Below are 21,281 nucleotides of genomic sequence, written 5' to 3' on the forward strand. Positions count from 1 at the left end.
TTTTTTTTAACGATTATGTGAACCCGTTTTACACTGATTGGTTGACATGAGGTAGGGGGAGAAGAGGTAGGCGGAGCATCTTCGTATTTAAGCGTATGCCCGTCACTGGCTGGCACCAGTTGACATCACAGCAGCTGAGAAGAGTGCTCCACCTACCATCTTCGAAGGATGCCATGGGTATAAGAAGTCTTATAGTATTTTATCCTTATAAGTATTTTGTCATATTTTATTGTCAATCTACTAAGGTTTCTATTACTTTCTAAATTAAATTACAGGTCTGATGATGGTCATGTGATATGACCGAAACCAGTCACCTATGTTCTTGCTTGTAGCATACGTGGAGCGATCAAGACTGAATTTTAAAAAGAAAAATACACAAATGGTTGCATGACTGACCAACAATTTCAGCAATCTTAACATACAGCAGTATAACAAAGACAGGCAAAAAATTTCAGATATTTAAAATTACTTTATCTTCAAATTTAGTTACATTATATCAGAATAATTTGTCACTTGAGAAGATCAAGTTCTAACCTTGAAGTATTCTGTTCCTTCAGCAAAGTTTCTTGTTAAATTACTAATAACTTGATCAAGTCTCTTAGCAGCTTCACAGCACTCACGAGACAAACCTTCTTCTTCACAGAGATCTTCAAAGTTCAGAACATCATCCAGATCAGGTATAAAGCTTGTAGCATTTGAGCAGCAATGAAGTCCACCCGATCTTATCATCTGCACATAACCCATAGCATTTCCTGGAGAGCAAATAGATTTTTAAATATCTAATGTAATTAAAAAATGTGTCTCTACACAAATACAGGAGAGAGATATGCATGAAATCTCTCTCTCTCTCTCTCTCTCTCTCTCTCTCTCTCTCTCTCTCTCACACACACACACACACACACACACACACACACACACTGCCTGAGAAGCATTCCATGCATAATTAATTCCACTTTCCACCAGCATCACTTCAACTCAAACTATATGTTTTCCTCAGGGTTTTCCAGTCATTGCCAATCTTTCCATATTATTTCTGCTTTTCTTTTGCTTCCAACATTTTATTTAAATTGCTGCTTACACTATATACAAACATGTGTAAAGAACTGAGTCCTTTCACTACTATGAACATTAACATATGAAACTACTTGTAACCATAAACTGTGAACTATTTCTTGTGACAGTTTATTTTCCTTTTTTAAAATTTCCAAGTATATTCAGTATTTCCCTTAACATGTTGTTACAGTCCTCTGTATAAAACATGCTGGGTAGCATACATATTTTGTTTCTTATAAACACTACAAACATTTATTTACATGAAGAGAATATCCCTTTGAAGAGCCGTTAGGCTCAAAATGGGAAGGTTTGCCATTCTGCTCCATTTAATACTTGTTCAGTACTTGCACTAGTATCTTGGATACTGAAAAAGTAACAACAAATGCACATTTCTTCACTAAAGTAATTGTGGAAAAAGAAACTGATAACAAGGGGGAAAAAACTAACATATGTGAGATGTCCTGTAACAGGGTCAGTGTAAAAGGGGCTCATGCAGAAACAAAGAGCCACACATTTTATATACAGATCTCACAAGGTATCAAGATTACAGAAGAATTATACAAAATATTGCATTTTAGAAAGCAGCTCACAGTACCTAGCAAAGAGAATTGTGCAAATGATGATGTGATTATTATTAACTCTATGATTATCATATGCCTTTATCCTCCACATTCGAAATATGGCTAGTCATGACTTAATTATATGTGCTTGATGAGCCAGAGGGCACAGGACTCTTCTTGCTGAGACATTTACAGACACAAGTAGATTGTGGTAAGATCTGTTATTTGTTGTTATCAGATCAGAAGTAGTGTAGAAGAGGAGACAGTGGGGCTGGGATCAGCTAGTGTTTACTTTAGTGTTCACACACTTATGTTCTCAAATGCTCAACACAGTGAAGCTTACCGACAATGGCTGCATAATGGTTAAGCTCATGGACTCATATTTGAGAGAAACGAAATTCAAAAACCAATATGGGCAATCAAATTTAGATTTTTCTACTTCTGAAAATACTTTTTCAAATTTTTATTTGTGCAATATCTCCAATGATATCCGCTCTGAGCACTATGGGACTTAACATCTGAGGTCATCAGTCCCCTAGAACTTAGAACTACTTAAACCTAACTAACCTAAGGACATCACAAACATCCATGCCTGAGGCAGGATTCGAACCTGTGACTGTAGCGGTCGCTCGGTTCCAGACTGAAGTGCCAAGACCGCTCGACCACACCGGCTGGCCACAGACAGCACTGATAGGTTTTTTTAACTCTGTGATAGATGTAGTTTTGGAAGTTTATATTAGATACTGAATTATGCACCGCAGTCTTATCCTTATGAATACAATACCACTGAATTTACTTGGCTGGGATATATGGATTTACTGAGTTTGCTTCATGTATTAAAAACTTAATGATATTGCTTTGCCTCTTCTGATAGATCTTATTTATATTTTTGCTAGGAAAAACGAATTTATCAAGTTGGTTTTTTGATTCTGGTGCATACTAATTACATTTTGATTTAGTTTCGTTTATGAATAAAAATACCTGGAAAATGGTCAGGTCTATCTGAATATACCAAAATGGCTAAAAGACTGAGGAGTATGCGTTCTCCAGAATCCAATGAAGATTGTAAACCGAGACTTGCTATGGCTCGATAACATGAAGTCTTAATTTGCTCATTGGAAATTCCTTCCAAAAGTGATGCACACCATAACTCAGATTGAGAGAGTCATGCCTTACCTCACTCCTCACTACATATTATAAACAAGTTGTTCGACAATTGAAACTTAATGCTTCATGTGCAAAGTGGGATGGTTATATAGTACGTTACATATAGACTGGCGTCCAAAATTAAAACAACAAACGTAAATTTTGCAGAGTTATGTTTATTTTGCCACAAAACAGTATAAGCAGGTGATAGTGAAGTAGAAACAATGTAAAGAATACAGAATGTAATCAACTGCAACATGCATAAAGGTAGACAACAATGTTCTTCGTTTTTTTCAACTTAATGGATTTGCACACACATTCTGACAACTGGTTAATGTGCTCAGCATAGGGTGTTACCACCTCTAGCACCAATACAGGCCTCACAATGATGGGACATGCTGCAATTAGTGTCATCAATCTGATGTTGAGGCAATGACATCCATTCTTCCTGCAGAGCTGCTTGCAAGTCTTGGAGAGTGGCTGGTGGATGCTGACATGATGCAACCCATCTCCCTAACGCATCTCACACATGCTATATGGAATTCATATTGGGAGAACAAGCAGGCCACTCCATGTGTGCAATATCTTCCATTTCCAAAAAAACATCAAACACCTGCACTCTATGAGGTCGAGCAGTATCTTCAATCAATAACAAGTCTGAGCCCACAGCACCTCACAACAACCTGCATGACATCCCAAGATTCCCTCATGGTACTTGACAGCAATTAAATCTTGCTTATTCACTCATACAATTTCATGAAGAGGTGTTCGAGTGGTCGACATAATCCCTGCCCACACCATTTGGGATCCACCTCGATATCGGTCTCTTTCCACGATGTTTGGGTCCCGAAATCGTGTTCCATGTGCCCTCCAGATGCGAATGCATCGAGAATCACTCTCAAGACCAAATTGGAATTCCACTGTGAAAAGAACATTGTCCCACCATTCGACTGTCCAGGTGGCATGTTGACGGCTCCACCCTAGACGTTTCCTTCTGTGAAGACACGTCAGACGTAAATAGAAAGCAGGTCTCCAACAATAAAGGCCACTCTGCTGAAGCCTTCTGTACACAGTTTGCCTTGACACAACATATTCAGGGAATGCTGTGAGGCCAGATGCCAGTCACAGTGCAGTACTAAGGCGGTACCGCCGTGCCCTTACAGCCCAATAACAGTTCCCTCTTTCTGATGTCACATGTGGCTGACCCTGTCCTGGTCTCCGTAATACAGTTTGTGTCTGTATAAACTGTCGCCTCATTTGAGAAACAACAGAACGATTCACATTAAGTCATTGGGCCACAACAGTTGTGACTCTCCTGCTTCCATTCTTCCTATGGCCCTCCACAGCAGAGTGTCTTCTCTGTGCTATACTGCACAGTCTGTGACTGTGTACACAGCAATTGTGGGTGCCCTGACGTCATTGCTGACGTGGTTGCCCACTGACTGGAATGCCATCTTCTGCGCAGAACACAATCTTAACAACATGTGTTGATGGTCTGTATTACTATATTGTGAATTACGACATGCGATAACCAGTGTATGTTAAAAGAGTGTATGTGGGCAAAGCTATGGGCAAGAAGCTGCTTCTAAACTTGTGAACTGATTTCAGTCCAACATTGTACACGTTACTATACAGAAAAAATGTCACAAGGGTAAGAACCAGCAACTTACTATTGGGATGGGGGGTGATAATGTGGAGGGGAAAAATGGGAAGAGGAGATGGACTAATAGAAAATTTGAATAAATATATACCCAGGTACTCAGCCAGTTCAACCTGATATTGAAACACCCCCCCCCCCCCAAAAAAAAAAAAAAAAAAAAAAAAAAAAAAAAAAACACACACACACACACACACACACACACACACACACACACACACACACACGGTTATTCCACATTCTGTCGGCGAAGCACAGTTTTGGTAAATGTAGGGGCAGACCAAGTGAAAAAAATCATGATGACGTTCTGCCCGAAGGTACCCCAGTTTGAGCTTGTGCTCACTCTCTAGCTCTCTACTGATGTCATCAACCACAGAATATTAAACTACGATCTTCCAGTATCTTTTGATTTGTTTACAATCCTAGCCCCACACCCCCTCAAAACCACAGGTAACATAGCTTCATAAACAAATGTGTGTGTGTGTGTGTGTGTGTGTGTGTGTGTGTGTGTGTGTGTGTGTGTGTGTGTGTGTGTGTGTGATTATTAATTATTGTAGCAGTGGTGGCTCATGGCAGAACTGAAGCTGTGAAGACCATTCATGAGTCACGTTTGGATAGTCTGCCAGTAAGAGCATTGCCCAAAAAAGGCTAGGGCCCAACATCAAATACTGGTATGGCACTTAGTTTTATCTGTCAGCAAATTTCACAAAACTGCAAACTGCTGCAGAGTGAAAGATTCATTCTGTTAGGTTTATCTCCTGCAGACAATAACTGTTTTCTTTCATATGCACATTACACTAAAGGGTGACCAAAATATAAGATGACCAAAAAGTGTTTAAAGTTTCTCCATGACAATGTAATATAAATAGCAAAAAATATAATTAGAAAACCATCCCAAACGAGTTTAAAAATCAGAAAACGTTGCTCAAGTGAAAGAAAGCTTGCAGCAGAACCTGAAAAAATGACAGCACTTTTTAGTCATGTAGGTGGGAATTAAGATTTTTTGTGCTAGAACATTATAAAAAAGGAGCTGCAGTTGCTGTTGTGCAAGAGTTGAAGCTTCCAAATAAACCTGTGTGTGCTCCATTCGGCCAGTGGTTTTTGAAAGAAGTGGTGTTGGACATTTGTATCTTTACTGTTTCATTTCTTAGGATGTGTCCTGGCTCAGCTGGTCTGGGTATGTGAGCTCTCAAAAGAAGGGCAATTATCATATTTACACGTGTATAAAATGACCCTGATTATAAGACCACATCCTTTTTTCAAGAAGCTTTAGAAAAATTTATTTTCAAAATATTCTGACTAATCAAAATTACAAACCGTTTTACTGACAAAGTATTCAGCCTAAAAAGTTATAATGTTAACTTATTCTAAAATTATGTCATTTATTGGTTGTCTACATTTTGATAAAACAAGGAGACACAAATTAAATGGAAAGAAATCATTTACATTAATTTGCAGACTGCTTTCTTTTCTACATTTTGGCTTACTAACCCTGTCATCTGTGGTGCCACTACTTTTAATAATAATAACAATAATAATAATAATCCTAATGGCACAGCTGAGAAATTTATACCTTCATTGTCACAAATATTTGGCTGTTTCTTACAAAATGTTGCAATTTCTGAGGTCATGGTTACTGTGGAACCTAACACAGCTGTTTCTATCTACGTACATATTCGATTTCACTCCTATACTGACCTGAGAATGTTTCAATGTCTCTTCCAAACATATCATCTACCCACTGCTCTCTCATTGGCTGCATAGAACCAGAAGCTGAGACACCCCGGTTCATTCCCATCATGCCTCATGGTCAGCGTCGACAACACTGTACCATGAAACACATAAGTACGTCACTTGCCCCTATTTAAATTTTTACTGTCTCCTGCAGAAATGACTACTACTGTTGAGTATTTGTCCAATTTTAATGTCAATTCAATTCTAACTACAAATGGATGATGTTCCTAAAAAGCCAGAGTAAACATGGTTGGCAACAAGAGGTAATTTTCTGCCTGCTCATGGCTCCTCTCCTGACACTCCTGTAGTTCTCAGCCAAACTGATATTAGTGTTCCCCTTCAAAACTTTCCACAGTGCTGTGCTTGAGCAACTGTGAAAAACAGACTTTAATATCTTCTAGGATGCAAGTCATAAGTAAGAACAGCAACTAATACAGAAATAAAAGAGAGCAATCAGGATTCAGTCAAATTCTCTTACTTTCACTCGGCCCAGGATCTACTGACATCTATTGGTACTATCTTCAACTTGGCTCTTGCACTGTAATTTATTCTCACAACAATTGCAGTCAGTTCAATATGAATGATTTCATTTGTCAGACATTTCATTCTGGGTTAATTTTCCTTCCTGTTTCACCTGAATGTCACCATCTTGCTGCAAAGCTGGTAACGTTTTTACCCAGTATTCTCATATGTGAGCAGCAACTGAATTTCTGATTTGCAATCTAAATAGTAAATTACTGCAATCTCTCGCAATCAAATAAAATATTGCTATGGGTTCCGAATCAAGTAATGTTTCCTGAAGGACAACATTTCTGCTTTTGAATGTTCTCTTTATTTAAAAAGCAGAATTAATCAAAATATCCACAGGTGTACTATCGGTCTACAGTGTTCAACGGGCACAATATTTCGGCAATCATACATTTCGCCATCATCAGGTGAACTGACGGACTGAGCTCCTGTGAACGTGCCAGCACGGAGATCCGTACGCTATGGCTGCTCAGAGGGAACTGGGTTCGGTCGCGGTGGCGGCTGATTTAAATACCCTCTGCCCTTGGCGCGCTCCCTCCGCTGTCCGCACCACGGTCGCGCGGTGGAACAGATTGCGACAGCATCTGAGATGACGTCGGTGTGATGGCTCTGTCCACCGTGGTCGTCACAACTATATGTTTGCTCGATTTACTCTTGATTAACCGAATACGCCGGGAGGAACTCAAGAATCACAGCAGAATTAATGTTTGTACACGGTATCCATACATGTATGAGAACTTTTATTGCAAACCTGTTCAAATACAACAGTTTGTAAGATGCTAGAATGTAGAGCTATTTCCTCCTGTGTTTCATAATACTGTCACATATTTTAAGTAGAGCAACAGATTGTTGTAATGGCTAGTTCATAGTTTCTCACATATCCCTTGCACTAGTGCCGCGCAACTCAAATTTCACGTGACTGCTCGAGCAATGTCGATACTGTGTCGTGCGCTTTGGTGTATCGGGAGATGTTGAACCTGTTCAAAAGTGAATGTGGTTCCCCAGTGCTGCTTTTCCGAATTCTTCAAAATAAATCTGCACATGACCTCAATATCCCGAGCTTCATCTGCAAGTGAAAGACTACCCCCATATACTTTATTTAACAATGTAAAAATGTTAACTTCAGCAGCAATAGTTTAATCTGTGAATGTAAGAAATAACCCGGTGTTTTTTGAATGACTAATTTGGAAAAAAACCTCGACTCATAATCAGATAAATACAGTATAACGGTCATATGAACTCTAAGAACAAGCACTATTACACACCATAAAATCCTCCTCACTATGTTGAGCTGCTGGTGCTTGGTTTTAAGACTGATGTTTGGTGCACTATTTCTGTGTCATTTATATTTGGGACACACTATATTCTAAGTCCAATATATAACAGACTTATTTTGACTGAACTCTTTGGTTTGACTAGGTGTGAGGCCACTATTGTTAGCTTTCTACTTACTACTAACACAATATGGGGAGAGTGGATACAAAACATTTAAAACAACAGGGAAAAGTAAGAATATTACTGGTTGTAGTTTCCTAGGACTTTATAAAAAGTACAAAGTCACTCACACGATTAAGAAATGACCTACATCAATAAATAAAGAAGTGCATTGAGTGATTCACACATACTTGGCACACGTAGTGTCTAAATTTTCATGTTTCTTTAACAAAATTTGATATAAAAACCTGATGATTAGGTCAGAGCAGGGTAGGGATTGCCAAACTGAGCAAACTCTTCCTGATATCCATAGGTCAGAAATACACCAATGTGGAGATGCAGACATAAAATGACAGTTAATCACCAATGATCACATGGAAGTTTGGCTGGTAAATTAACACATTTGGGTGTGTCTAGTAGTGTGGTTTTGTCTGATAAAGCTGATGCTGTGTTATGTTTTGGTTTTTGTGCTCTATTGCATTTGTTGTCTTATACTGTAGCACACTGGAGTCACGGTGATCAGGTACACAAACAATGAGGAAGTCTAAATTCACACTGCTTACAGGGCAGTGGAAATGCAACACTGTGGGTACGAGAAAACAATATGTTGAACATTTTGCAAACAGTAGGCCATCAGCAGTCAACACCTTTAGGGATCGTCACTTGAAAGAAACAGCCATGTTTGCAGTGAAACAGGCATGTACAGGATGGCTAAGAACAGTGAGGACTCTGGAATATGTTGAAGAGGCACTTCAGCATTTAAATACAATGCCTTCAATCACCATCTTAGCAACAACTTGTGAACACCATGTCACCTATCAGTTTACTTGGAATGTCACAAAGGAAAATGACTTCACAATTAATAAAATATTCCTGGCTATTATGCTGTGGTCGAATAGATTTCACTTTAAAACCTGATGATTCACACCCCACAAAATTTTGCTGTAGTCAGTAGCAAGCCAGGGTGTGAATCCCTTGAAAATGTCCTCCACAGATGGGGACGAAACATTAGGTTTTAAAGTGAAATCCATTAGACCACAGCATACTAGCCCAGAATATTTTATTAATTGTGACAATTTGGGCCGTGAAAGTTTACATTTTACAACAAGGAAAATATTTACATTCTTACCATGGACAAATGATTCAAGCTTTGAAAATACAAGATTATTGAAGGTGAACAAGTTTCTGTGCCTGGGTGTTAAGGCAGCATCAGCATCTAAATAACAAGAATTTTCTCTACTTCATCCTGTTCACGGATGATGGAATTTTTACTAGGGAAGCAGTACTTAATGACCACAACTGTCACTGGAGGGTACTTGAAAATCACCATTAAAATTGAAAAACAAAGTCACTAAAAGAGTTTTGTTGAATGTCTGGTCAGGAATTATCTGCGACATCTTGAATAGAGCTTTTATTCTACCTCCTTGATAAAATGGACAAATTATTTACAATATTTAAAAGTGGAATCGCTCATACTTATCAAAACAATTCCTCTCCATGTACATCAAAGGTTGTTCAAACAGAATGGTGATATCCTCTATTCCATTCTGGTGGGCAAGTGATGTTTGAATGAAGTGTTTGGATGTAGGTTGATTCGATGCAGTGGTCTTCGACAATGGTCTCCCTGACAGTCTTATTCAACACCACTGTACTTTTTGTATGGGGTTTTATGAAAGACCCCCATCTATTAAATGCTGGTCACAAGAATTTTTGAGGACTCGACAATAATTTGTAGCATGTGTGGGATTTCAAACGTTTGTTTTAAGCATCTGATTTGAGAAAAAAGTGTGTTAAAAATTTATCACAGTTTTCTTTTTCACACTGTCTTAGTTCCAACATACTGATCTACTGTACTTGTTAAAATAAACTTTCATTTATGATCTCTGTACATCACCAAAAACTAAAACAAATCACTTTTCAATTTTTCTATTAACACCACCGCACCTTATAGCACCACATGCCAAATATCTTACTGCAGCGCAGTTTCTGCCTTACAGCTTACTATCTTAACTAATTTATGGCCTTATAGTACTTTTAATGTAGATTATGCAATAGTGAAGCTTTACCCAGTAAACGTCACACAAAATTCACATCAAATGTAACAACCATGGATGAGAATTTAAAGTTTGTCTAGCTTTAATTATTGAGCTGAAGCCATTATCTTTGGCTAATTTCATTAGTAAGTAACTTTGCCCTTTAGCATAATAGGTAATAGTTGGAGCAAATATATTTGAATGTACATACTGTAGTGAACTTGTTGCTGATAGTCATTTTATGACTGCAGCTCCGATTTCCAACCTATTGTTATCTGGAAAATTTTGCTTGATTTGGCGATCCCCTACCTGCTATGATAGGTTTTGTCCTCCACTTTATATAAATGTTCAGTATGAGATTGGTGCAAATACAAAGCATGCAATATTTAATATTTTCCTAATTAAATGAAAAAAAGAAACATACTTACCAATATGGCTAATAAGTGTACGGAACTTGTCTAAATAACTCTGCCCATCAGCTGTCAGTCCCAGTTTCCGAATTCCCCTATTGAATTTTTCTGCTCTGTCAAATGGGTACTTTGATTCCAGCTGGTTCTTGTTTTCACGAAAATATCGTATGTCTTTTATGAGGCGTGACTTTATGTGTTCATCATACATGAACTGGGAAAAAATAAAAAACTTTTTCCGAAGAAACTGATAGGTGAAGTTAACCTGTAATTAGACATTTACGATTACTGAAACAAGATTTGACAGTCTATCATTAATGAATAAATATTTTAAAATATAGTATAACCCCACTTTTATGTTCCCGGAATTAACATTTTTCCACCATTTATGACATTTTTTATCGCTCCCATCAAATTTCCTATGTTCACATTGATAATTCCATGCCAATTTTATGTTAAAATACCTATAATTTTCCAATGACTTACTCTTTCTGAAACAATGTTCATGGAGAAAAAGCTGACATAACTGACATATCCTGATGCAGATCTGGTACTGGGCTTCAGCAGTATTTACAAATGTTATGCAGTTAAGTTTTTTGAAACCAGGACAGACTACTCAAAAGGTCTGAATCAGTAAAAGTGAGTATAATATGTGCTCTATTTCTTTCTGCTGCTGACCTCTACTTGACATGGTGGCTGATGTGAGTAACTAGGTTCATTCGAATAATGACCTGTCACAACATTTTTTTAAGTCTCTACTGCGCATGCGCAACCTCATGATTGTTGCTCTCTTAATGATAGCTTGAAAACACATTTTGCATGTTTTGTTGTTTGGCCACTTGTAGCTCCAGTTGCCAACTTTGTGTTGTTCAAATGTTTCTGGTTTAAATAATGAAATGCTGCACCAGTTAAGTATTTTTTTTTTTCATGCTTAGCGAAATACATTTCAAGAATTTATTCTCACTGACAAGTGCAAATATTTATGTATTGTGATGTTTGACACACGTAATACGTATGTAATATGCTGGGTACTCCCACTCTGCCCTGATACCTATTTCACAACTAACCATATACTTCTAAACTGTCCTGAGAACTTTTTATTCTCTTGATGTAAAGCACTGTTTTAGCCTATTTGATGACATTCAACACTTTTTAGTATTGCCTGTAACTAGGTTCGGATTGTCCTTCATATTATGACACAGCTACTGTTTCCTCATACATGACATTCTATTGCCATTAATTCCTCAAATTGGTTGCTTATCAGTATTGTGTATCTGCCTGCAATGTTTGACAGAAAATAATTAGCACAGAAAGTGATAAAAAGGTTTGAAGAAATGCACTGTATTTGTTGTTTAAGTTGTCTGTACTGTAGCCTTCCTGTCAAGTACACCCTTCAAGATTGTCTTTAAATGTCTGTTTTGCATGTGGAATTATACTCTGAATTCTTTTTTCACTACTTTAGGTTATAACTCTGCCTCAATTCCTTTTAGTATTACAATCGGTGCATCATGATTTTACATGTCATTACAAATTTCTCTCACATAGTGCCAATCAAACTAGCAAACAATCTATGAAAATACTGTCTATGGTCTTGCTGCTGTTGTCCTCAACACTAATTGGAAATTACATTATGTACCAGACTACAAGATTAAAGCACATTCATTAATGTTCTTTTCTACGGCAAAACATTTCAAAAGTTAATACTGAAAAAAAAAAAAAAAAAAAAAAAAAAATAAAATAAAATAAAAAATTACGTCTTTCTTAAGAACTGAGCCTAGCATGGTATCAAGTCTGGAGAGCGAACTCACGTAGTCTGAATTGACGTATGTGTAGAGGGCTGCAATGAGAAGTTTTTCCCTTGAAAATTCAAAAATTTGATTTTTGTAATATGACTACGAAGTCTTTCTTGACTGAGTCCTCGCATAAAAAGTTCTTGGTTTACTTGCCGTGTCAAATTTGGATAAAATCCCAAGCTTTCGATGACTACCTCTGTTATCTTCGTCAGGGGTAAAACTGACTGTCGTGGACTGGTGAGGCTTCCGCTTTTATAAGCAGTGGACGACTTCTCATTGGCTGGATGACGTCACGGAGAAAACAGCGCGTACCGAGGTGGTGGCCTCTATATCCATAGATTTTGTTTGCGCGCTTTATCCAGCGTTGCTCGGAGCGCCATCCATCGCAACAAGCAGAGAACTGCGACGAATGGAAGAAGTCTCCTTCTGCGCTCTTTCTTTATCAATTGCGCGCTTCCATGCATTGCTGAGCGCATAACCGGAGTCTCTGTTGAAATTATTTTCACAGAGTCTAATTTCAACTGCTTCCCTGATGACAGAGTCCCAATAGTTTGAAGCGTGAGCAAGTAGTCTTGTTTCATCAAATAAAATATTATGTTTATTTAACAAACTGTGCTCAGCCACCGCTGATTTTTCTAGGTACCTGTATTTCAGGTGATACTGATGTTCCACACAGCGATCAGCAACAGTTCTTATAGACTGGCCCACATAATTTTTCCCACACTCGAAAGGAATGCTGTAAATTCCCGGTACTCTCAGCCCAAGATTATCTTTCACGGGTCGCAGCATTTCCTTAATCTTCCTGGGTGGCCGGAAGACTGGTCTCAGTCCCTGCTGGCTCAGGACTCTGCCGATCTTGCAGGTCATTGCACCGCAGAATGGTAGCTGCGCGATGTGTTGGTCCTCTTGATCTGTTCGAACAGCATCCTTCCTTGGTTTCTTCGCCAGAGTAGATCTGATATCACGATCAGAATATCCATTTTTTATGAATACCATCGTCAGATGGTTAATCTCGGAGCTGAGATGATCCTTGTCCGAAATAGTCCTTGCTCTGTGTACCAAGGTATTCAGCATAGCTCTCTTCTGAGCTGGGTGGTGAAAACTATGCGCGTTTGGATATAAATCTGTATGCGTCTGTTTTCTGTACACACAATGTCTGAGACTTCCATCTGATTTCCACTCCACCAGCACATCTAAGAAGGGTAACTTCCCATCCTTCTCCACCTCCACTGTAAATCTTATGTTCTGATGTATACCATTCAAATGATCAACCAACTGCTGCAGTGCCTCATTGCCGTGTGGCCAGATTATAAATGTATCATCAACATACCTGAAGAAGCAGGACGGACGTAAGGGAGCACTGTTCAATGCTCGTTCTTTGAAATCAGCCATGAAGAAGTTAGCTATGGCTGGTGACAGTGGCGAACCCATGGCTGTTCCATCAGTCATTTCATAATATTTTCCACCATAAAAAAAAAATAGGTGGTCGTCAAAGTGTGTTGAAATAATTTCAATATTTCAGGAGAGAAATGAGCAGCCAACAGTTTTAATGTAACTTCCACTGGAACCTTTATAAACAAAGAGACCACATCTAGGCTGATCATGATGTCATTCGGACGTATCCTCATCTGCTTTATAATGTCAACAAACATTTTTGAGTTATTAATATGATGGCTACAGTGGCCGACTACAGATGCTAATAATTTGGTTAAGTATTTTGCCAACCGATATGTAGGAGACCCAATAGCACTAAAAATAGGTCTCAACGGAACCCCATCCTTATGGACTTTGGGTAGACCATATAACCTGGGTGGTCTTGGTGCTCTTCGTTGTAGATTCTTGACTAGTTCTTCTGGGAGGCCAGAGATCTTCAGTAGCTCCCCTGTCTTCCTACTAAGTGCTGCTGTGGGATCCCGTTTAAGAATACGGTACGGTACGTTTAGTCCCTTACTGAGAACCGAGATGGTGGCATCCTTATATAGTTGCCATCTGTTTTTGTCTGCAGTTTTGTCACCTTGGGACTGGAAATGGGTAAACATGACCTTGGCTGCACATCAGAGAGCTAATTTAAGCAAGACTACAGCAAAACAGGCTGATAAATTTGTGCACCTAAAGATTAAGGAAATGCTGCGACCCATAAAAGATAATCTTGGCCTGAGAGTACCGGGAATTTACAGCATTCCTAGCTAGTGTGGGAAGAATTATGTGGGCCAGTCTATAAGAACTGTTGCCGATAAAAATCAGTGGTGGCTGAGCACAGTTTGTTAAATAAACATAAGATTTTATTCGATGAAACAAGACTACTTGCTCACACTTCAAACTATTGGGACTCGGTCATCAGGGAAGCAGTTGAAATTAGACTCTGTGAAAATAATTTCAACAGAGATTCCGGTTATGCGCTCAGCGTGCAACTGATAAAGAAAGAGCGCAGAGGGAGACTTCTTACATTCCTCGCAGTTCTCCGCTTGTTGCGATGGATGGTGCTCCAAGCAACGCTGGATAAAGCGTGCAAACAAAATCTATGGATATAGAGGCCGCCACCTCGGTACGCGCTGTTTTCTCCGTGACGTCATCCAGCCAATGAGAAGTAGTCTACTGCTTATAAAAGCGGAAGCCTCACCGGTCCACGACAGTCAGTTTTACCCCTGATGATTTTTGTAATGTTCTGATATGTCAACTCTTTTGAATGCAATATTACATGGGTATAAATAGCCACTTCTCCCTTCTGCAGTGAACTCATAGCACAGATTACAGGTAAGATGTGCCCATCCAAAATGAGATTTTGTATTTCTTTGCTACATAAGTGATGCTCTGAGACATAAATAATGTCAATGTCAAGACCTATTAGTAGGGACAGGAAACTTTCATGATGACATAAAAATAACCCAAGATTGGCGGTTTTTTTACAAAGTGTTGCTAAATCAGTGATTTTTATGACATGTCATGAACTTTGTCATTTTCCTGTATAAAAAAATAATATACAGGATGGTTATAATTAAAGTTAAACTTTCAAAATGCTGTAGAAATAACACCACTGGTCAGAACGATATCAAATTGCAACAGAATATTATCGGAGAAGAGGGAAAGCATATGGCAGAAGAAGAAAAACAGTGTGAAAAATGATCAATAGATGGCGCTCTATGTGCCAGAATACGTAAATGAAAACACCTGTCATGCCCATAACCCACTGAAGTTGGCATAAACATGGTCGGCACATTGCTTTTCCTCCTTTCACGTCTGCAATGTTCACCGTGACTGTCTCAATGCAGGATCACGTTCTGCTTGTAAAGTGGTATTACAAGAATGATGAATGTGCACACATCGCTCTGCTGAAGTTCCAGACACTGAATGGTTTGAAAAAAAAAAAGGAACTGGTCCAATGACTGCCGTCGGTCTGGCAAAAATGATTTGAAAATTCGAAAATACTGGTTCTTTTGGTGTGCAATCTTGGAGGAAGGGGGGAGAACGAATTGATTCGACAGGAAGCAGTGGCCACAGCAATGCAGGAGGAGACAAGTGGTGGTGTGTAAACGTGTAGTGCACGAAGAATTGCCTGAACATTGGACATACTTGTGCGCACGGTGCATAATATCCTACGAAACATCCTTCTTCGCTATCCATTCACAATTACCCATGTGCACGAATTGCTTCCTGTTGACCTACCAGCACGAGAGACCTTTGCTTCAGAATTTCTTGGTCTCATGGAAGTGGACAATGATTGGCCATAGAAGATTCTGTGGACAGACGAAGCCCACTTCCATCTGACAGGATATGTCAATACACAGAATTGGCGAATATGGTCAATGGAAAATCCACACGCAAATCAACAAGTATCACTTCATCCTGAAAAGGTCACTGTGTGGTGTGGCTTTACGGAACCATTTATCATAGCACCATAGTTTCTTGAAGAGACAAGTGCTTCTGGTCCTGTTACCTGTACCGTCACTGGTAAGCACTATGAGTGTGTTTAGAACAACCACAACATTTCAGCTCTCCAACAGCGTTGATATGTGGATGGATCATTTTTATGCAAGATGGCACACCTCCGCACATTGCAAATCTAGTTAAGCAGCTGCTGACACACCATTTCGGAAATGCTAGAATTATCAGCTGCCATTTCCCTACAGCCTGGCCATCCTGATCACCTGGTCTTAATCTGTTTGACTTCTGGCTGTGGGGCTATCTGAAAGACATTGTGTTCAGTGTTCTGACTTAAAACTTAGCTGTATTGAAGACATGCATTGCGGAAATGCTTTGATCAGTTGTAGAATGTGCTGTTTTTCAATTTCAACTTGTTGCAGAAAACGGTGGACAGCATATTGAACATGTTTTGCGCCAGTCACATGGAAATAATCTGTTCTGAGTTTGATTGGTGCTTTCTATGCGGTTTTTGCCTTCAGGGCAATTAAAAAGCCATTTTTCCCATCCGATACAATATGACCTTGCCATGATGGATGGGCTTACGTAACTAACAATATCACACCTGTACACCCATGCACAATGAGTAGTACAGTTTGTTTAATGTCAAATGTACACCTTAGGCATTGCTGTACGATTCATTCGTCATTTGTAGTCGACCACTATTAAATTGTGATGCGCACAGCGCCATCTATTGCGACATTTTGTAACTATTTATTTTTCTTCTGCCATTCAATACTCCATTGCAATTTGACGTCATTCCGACCAGTGGTGATATTTCTACAGCAGTCTGAAAGTTTAACTTTAATTATAATCATCCTGTACATCTGAGGATGGCAGTTTAGCAATATTCGTAACTTGTAGTTATGGAATGTTGAAATTGAATTTTGACTTCTTTTTTCCTCAAGGCAGGGTTCGTGTATAAGCTTAAAATGACAGATCATATCCTTCTAACTATGATGTGTTGTCACAAATCACACCAAAATTGGAGAAAACTGAAATTGGCAAAAAACCCAAGTTGGCAAAAAGCCAGCAAAATTGGTAAAAAAAAAATTGCACCAAGATTTGGGAAAAAAATAGCACCAAATACGGCAAAAATAGCACAAAATTTGGAAAAAAGGTAGCACAGCATTTGGCCATAAAATAAAGTGATTTTTCCCTGTCCCTTTTTATTAGCATTTGACCTAATTTAGCTGTAATTCATGTAATATATTGTTCAAATAAGCTTACTGCATCTCTAATCTGCTTTCCCCATTTATTGACCTAACTACCTCAAATGAGGATATCTCCTACCTGACTTCAACCTAAAGGTAGGTCTGCACTTTCAATGTCTTATCACCAGTATTTGTCCTCGTGAATTCTGAGCAGCAATCTTCTCATACCAACTGCCTATACAGAATAATAAGCCCGGTCTCTACCAAGAGTGTTCTCAGCCTCTTTCACTATCACTAAGTGATCCTTTTTAGTAAGGTCCAGCCTCTGCACAGTGTATGGCTATGAGGCTGCCCTGCATGTCTCACTGGCTAATGTGATACCCTGGTGGTGCATTAAGTCATGCATTTCAAGTTACTTACGTTGTGCTGACTGATATGTGGCGCAGCCATAATATGACTAAGAATGAGTGGATTGTTTGTAAAACTGAAGTAAGTTATGACCTGGCTGGCTATCAAACTCTTTCTGTTCTGACGTGCAGAATTACCTGCGTGCCCTTTAAGTCAGGCATCCATGTCAAATTTCTCAGCAAATACACGGCCCCAACACCTCATCAGATCATCAAAATTTTGAATGATGTATTTGTGACAGGTTACAACATGATGACACACACTATCTTTCAAATGAAAATCTAGAATCTGTTTCCCTCGTCTGTTCCTTTACCTTTCGGGCACCCACTACAACTGACGTGATGATGTAAGGCTGGCCAATAAACGGAAAATAATAATATTGTCCAGATGCAGGAAGTGTTGCACAGAGTTTATGATTGTGGTCAATACACAGAATGTCCCACACCTAGAATAAAACACATTTTTCTGGGCAAAAAAAATTTTTTTTGTTAAGTGTGTTTTAAGCAAACCATTATCGATTTATTAACCGGTAATCAGATAGGAGTAATGCAGAAGTAAGTTTTATATTGAATCAGAAACTAAGAATATGGATAAGCTACTATCAACAGTATAATGAATGCATTATTGTAGCCAAGATAGGCACAAAGCCCACATCTGCCACAGAAGTTTATATGGCAACTAACTCTATAGATGAAGAAGAGATTGAAGAAATGTATGACGCAATGAAAGAAATTATTCAGATAGTTAAAGGAGATGAAAATTTAATAGTGATGGGGGACTGGACTTCATTAGTAGGAAAACTAGTAGGTGAATGTGAACTGGGGGGAAAGGAATGAAAGCGGAAGGCGCCTGGTAGAGTTTTGCACAGAGCATAATTTAATCACTGTTGAAACTTGGTTTAAGATGCACGAAAAAAATACATGTGGAAGAAACCTGGAGACACTGGAAGGTAAGGGCAAGACAGAGATTTCAGAACCAGATTTTAAATTGTAAGACACTTCCAGGGCCAGATGTGGACTCTGACCACAATTTATTGGTTATAAACTATAGATTCACAGTGAAGAAATTCACAATTAATAAAATGTGCCAGGCTATTATGCTGTGCTCGAAAGGATTTCACCTTAAAACCCAACGTTTCATCCCCATCTGTGGAGGACAGTTTCAAGGGGTATCGTAGCTTTTTAGAATGTCTGATTTACACCCTGGCTCACTACTGACTACAGCGAAATTCTGCTTCTGCGAGCTTCTGCACAGTGGCGTAACATCACATGTTTTGACTACATGAGCGCTATTGGCCACTGTTGACTGCTGTTGCTATCATCCCATGATGAAAGACTGGTACACATCATCATCATCATCATCATCATCATCTTCAGCACTGGAATCCAAATGTCATTCAATTTCATGCCCTCCACCTACCTACTGAAATTCCTTGGGTGTTTTGTAATCTCTATGGCCTCTCTGTACAGCCCTTCATGGTATCTGCTTGTAGCTGGCGGGACTTGAGTCCTATCAAAATGAATGTGGCGGTTCCCTGGCTGCATAGCAGGTTCTGCAACAGCTGATCTGTCAATCTCCTCTAGTTGTTTTTTGACACCCCACAGCTACACATTATCCTATACATTCCAGCTTTCTCAAGCGATTGGTGAGCATCCTTAGCCAATTTAAGGTGATCTTGTATCTTGCGTGTCGGTGTGTAAATTACTCCATTTTTTCAAGATTTTTTTCTATCCAGTCAGTTACATCCTTAAATGGCATGAAAACTTTTAATTTCAATGGCGCTTTAGCATTGCTTTCATTTCTACGTGTTGGTCTTAACACTCTATTCACCTCAGTGAACGAATAACCATTCTTGACTGATGCATTGGTGAGATGTTTTAATTCTGCGTCAAGCAGCTCTGTTTTGCAGATTTTCCTTGCTCTATCTGCCAACGTTTTTATGATGCCTTGCTTTTGTTGTGGGTAGTGGTTGGAATCTCAGTGTAGGTAAATGTCTGTGTGCGTGCATTTTCCATAAACTGTGTGGTCTAAGCTACCATCTTATTTCTTGGAAACTAGCACATGAAGAAATTTGATCTTCCACTTGCTGCCTCCTCCATGGTAAACTGAATCTTCTGACTGACCCAATTCAGATGTTTGTGAAAACAATTCAGTTCCTTCCTGCCACACTGTACAAAACAAACATAGCCTCCACATAATGGAACCAGATTTAAGTTTCTTGTTCACAGCTTCCAATGCCTGCGCCTCGAATTTTTCCATAATGAAGTTCACTATAATTGGGCTTAAGGGACTCCCCATAGCGACACCATCTGCCTGACCATAGAACTCTTTGTTCCATTTGAAATACGTGGTTGTGAGACAATATTGTGAGTTCTTGATGACAGCATTATTACAACCATATGTGAGCCAATCGGATTCATATATCAAGAATTCAGCACATTTTATCAGTAAATTAAATGGCATTGTGGTACAGCTTGAAGACATTAGTTTTGATGTGGTGTCGCTATTCAGTATGGTTCCACTCAATGAAGTGTTGCAACAGCTGAATTGGATTTTTCCTTCTGATTTTGCAGAATTGTTTAAATATTGCCTCACAACCACGTATTTCAAATGGAACAGTAAGTGAAACTCCTTGCTTCTTAGCAATTAATTTGATTATGACATATATAAATTACTCTAACTACTGTATGCACTGGTCAAGTAACCCTGCTTTGAGGATTCTTAATGCTGACATTTTGTAACTGAAGATATTTGAGAAAATAAAAAAAAGAATAAAATGCATTTTGTTGTCACTGATAATATTCCTGAAAATCGCACTGATAGTTTCGTTACAGTGAAACCCATTTTGGACATACTGAAGCGGATATTCTCAGAGACAGTAACTCCTACTGAGTATCAATCTGTAAATGAAATGAGAATCCCCTTCAAGGGCAGGAGTTGGGCAAAACAGTAGGTTAAGTCTAGATGCAAGAAGTGGGGATTCAAAGTGTAGCTATGCCTTTCTTTTGTTGTGGGTGGTGGTTGGAATCTCCGTGTAGGTAACTGTCTGTGTGCGTCCGCTCTAGCTCAGTTGGATATGTGACAGTTTTCTGAGATGTCACAAGGGAAAAAGCAGAAACAGGCTACCACAATACGCCCTAACATTGGTCCTACTGGGAACACTATTGTAAGAATGTGCCAAGGGTAAAAGGAAAGACTCAGAGGCTACTTTGTGACAATCTGTTCACAACCACCTCACTGTTTTCATACCTGAAGCAAAAGAAAATTCATGTATTGGAAACCATAAGGTTGAACAGACTGCAGATTACAGGGTGCAGAGGATAAACCAACTAACAGCAAAGCTCTAATAAAATCAGGTCAGGTTTCAATGTCTACAGCTACATCTAATGACAATGTAACAGTTGTGCGATGGGGGAACAGAAACACTGTCCATGTGGTATCTACCTTTCCTGATGT

General features: G+C 39.0%; 1 protein-coding gene across 1 annotated transcript in view; it reads right to left on the reverse strand.

Moving 5' to 3' along the window:
* The window catches only part of LOC126248287 (WASH complex subunit 4), a 190,015-nt gene that overhangs the window by 32,089 nt on the left and 136,645 nt on the right, over positions 1-21,281 (reverse strand). Inside the window, exons 15-16 of the mRNA XM_049949137.1 lie at positions 10,574-10,817; positions 535-752 (exon numbers count right to left, since the gene is read on the reverse strand). Of these exons, the coding sequence (XP_049805094.1) occupies positions 535-752; positions 10,574-10,817 (462 nt within the window). The remainder of the gene's footprint in view (positions 1-534; positions 753-10,573; positions 10,818-21,281) is intronic.

The sequence above is a fragment of the Schistocerca nitens genome, chromosome 3, assembly GCF_023898315.1.
Source record: "Schistocerca nitens isolate TAMUIC-IGC-003100 chromosome 3, iqSchNite1.1, whole genome shotgun sequence".
NCBI classification, from domain to species: domain Eukaryota; kingdom Metazoa; phylum Arthropoda; class Insecta; order Orthoptera; family Acrididae; genus Schistocerca; species Schistocerca nitens.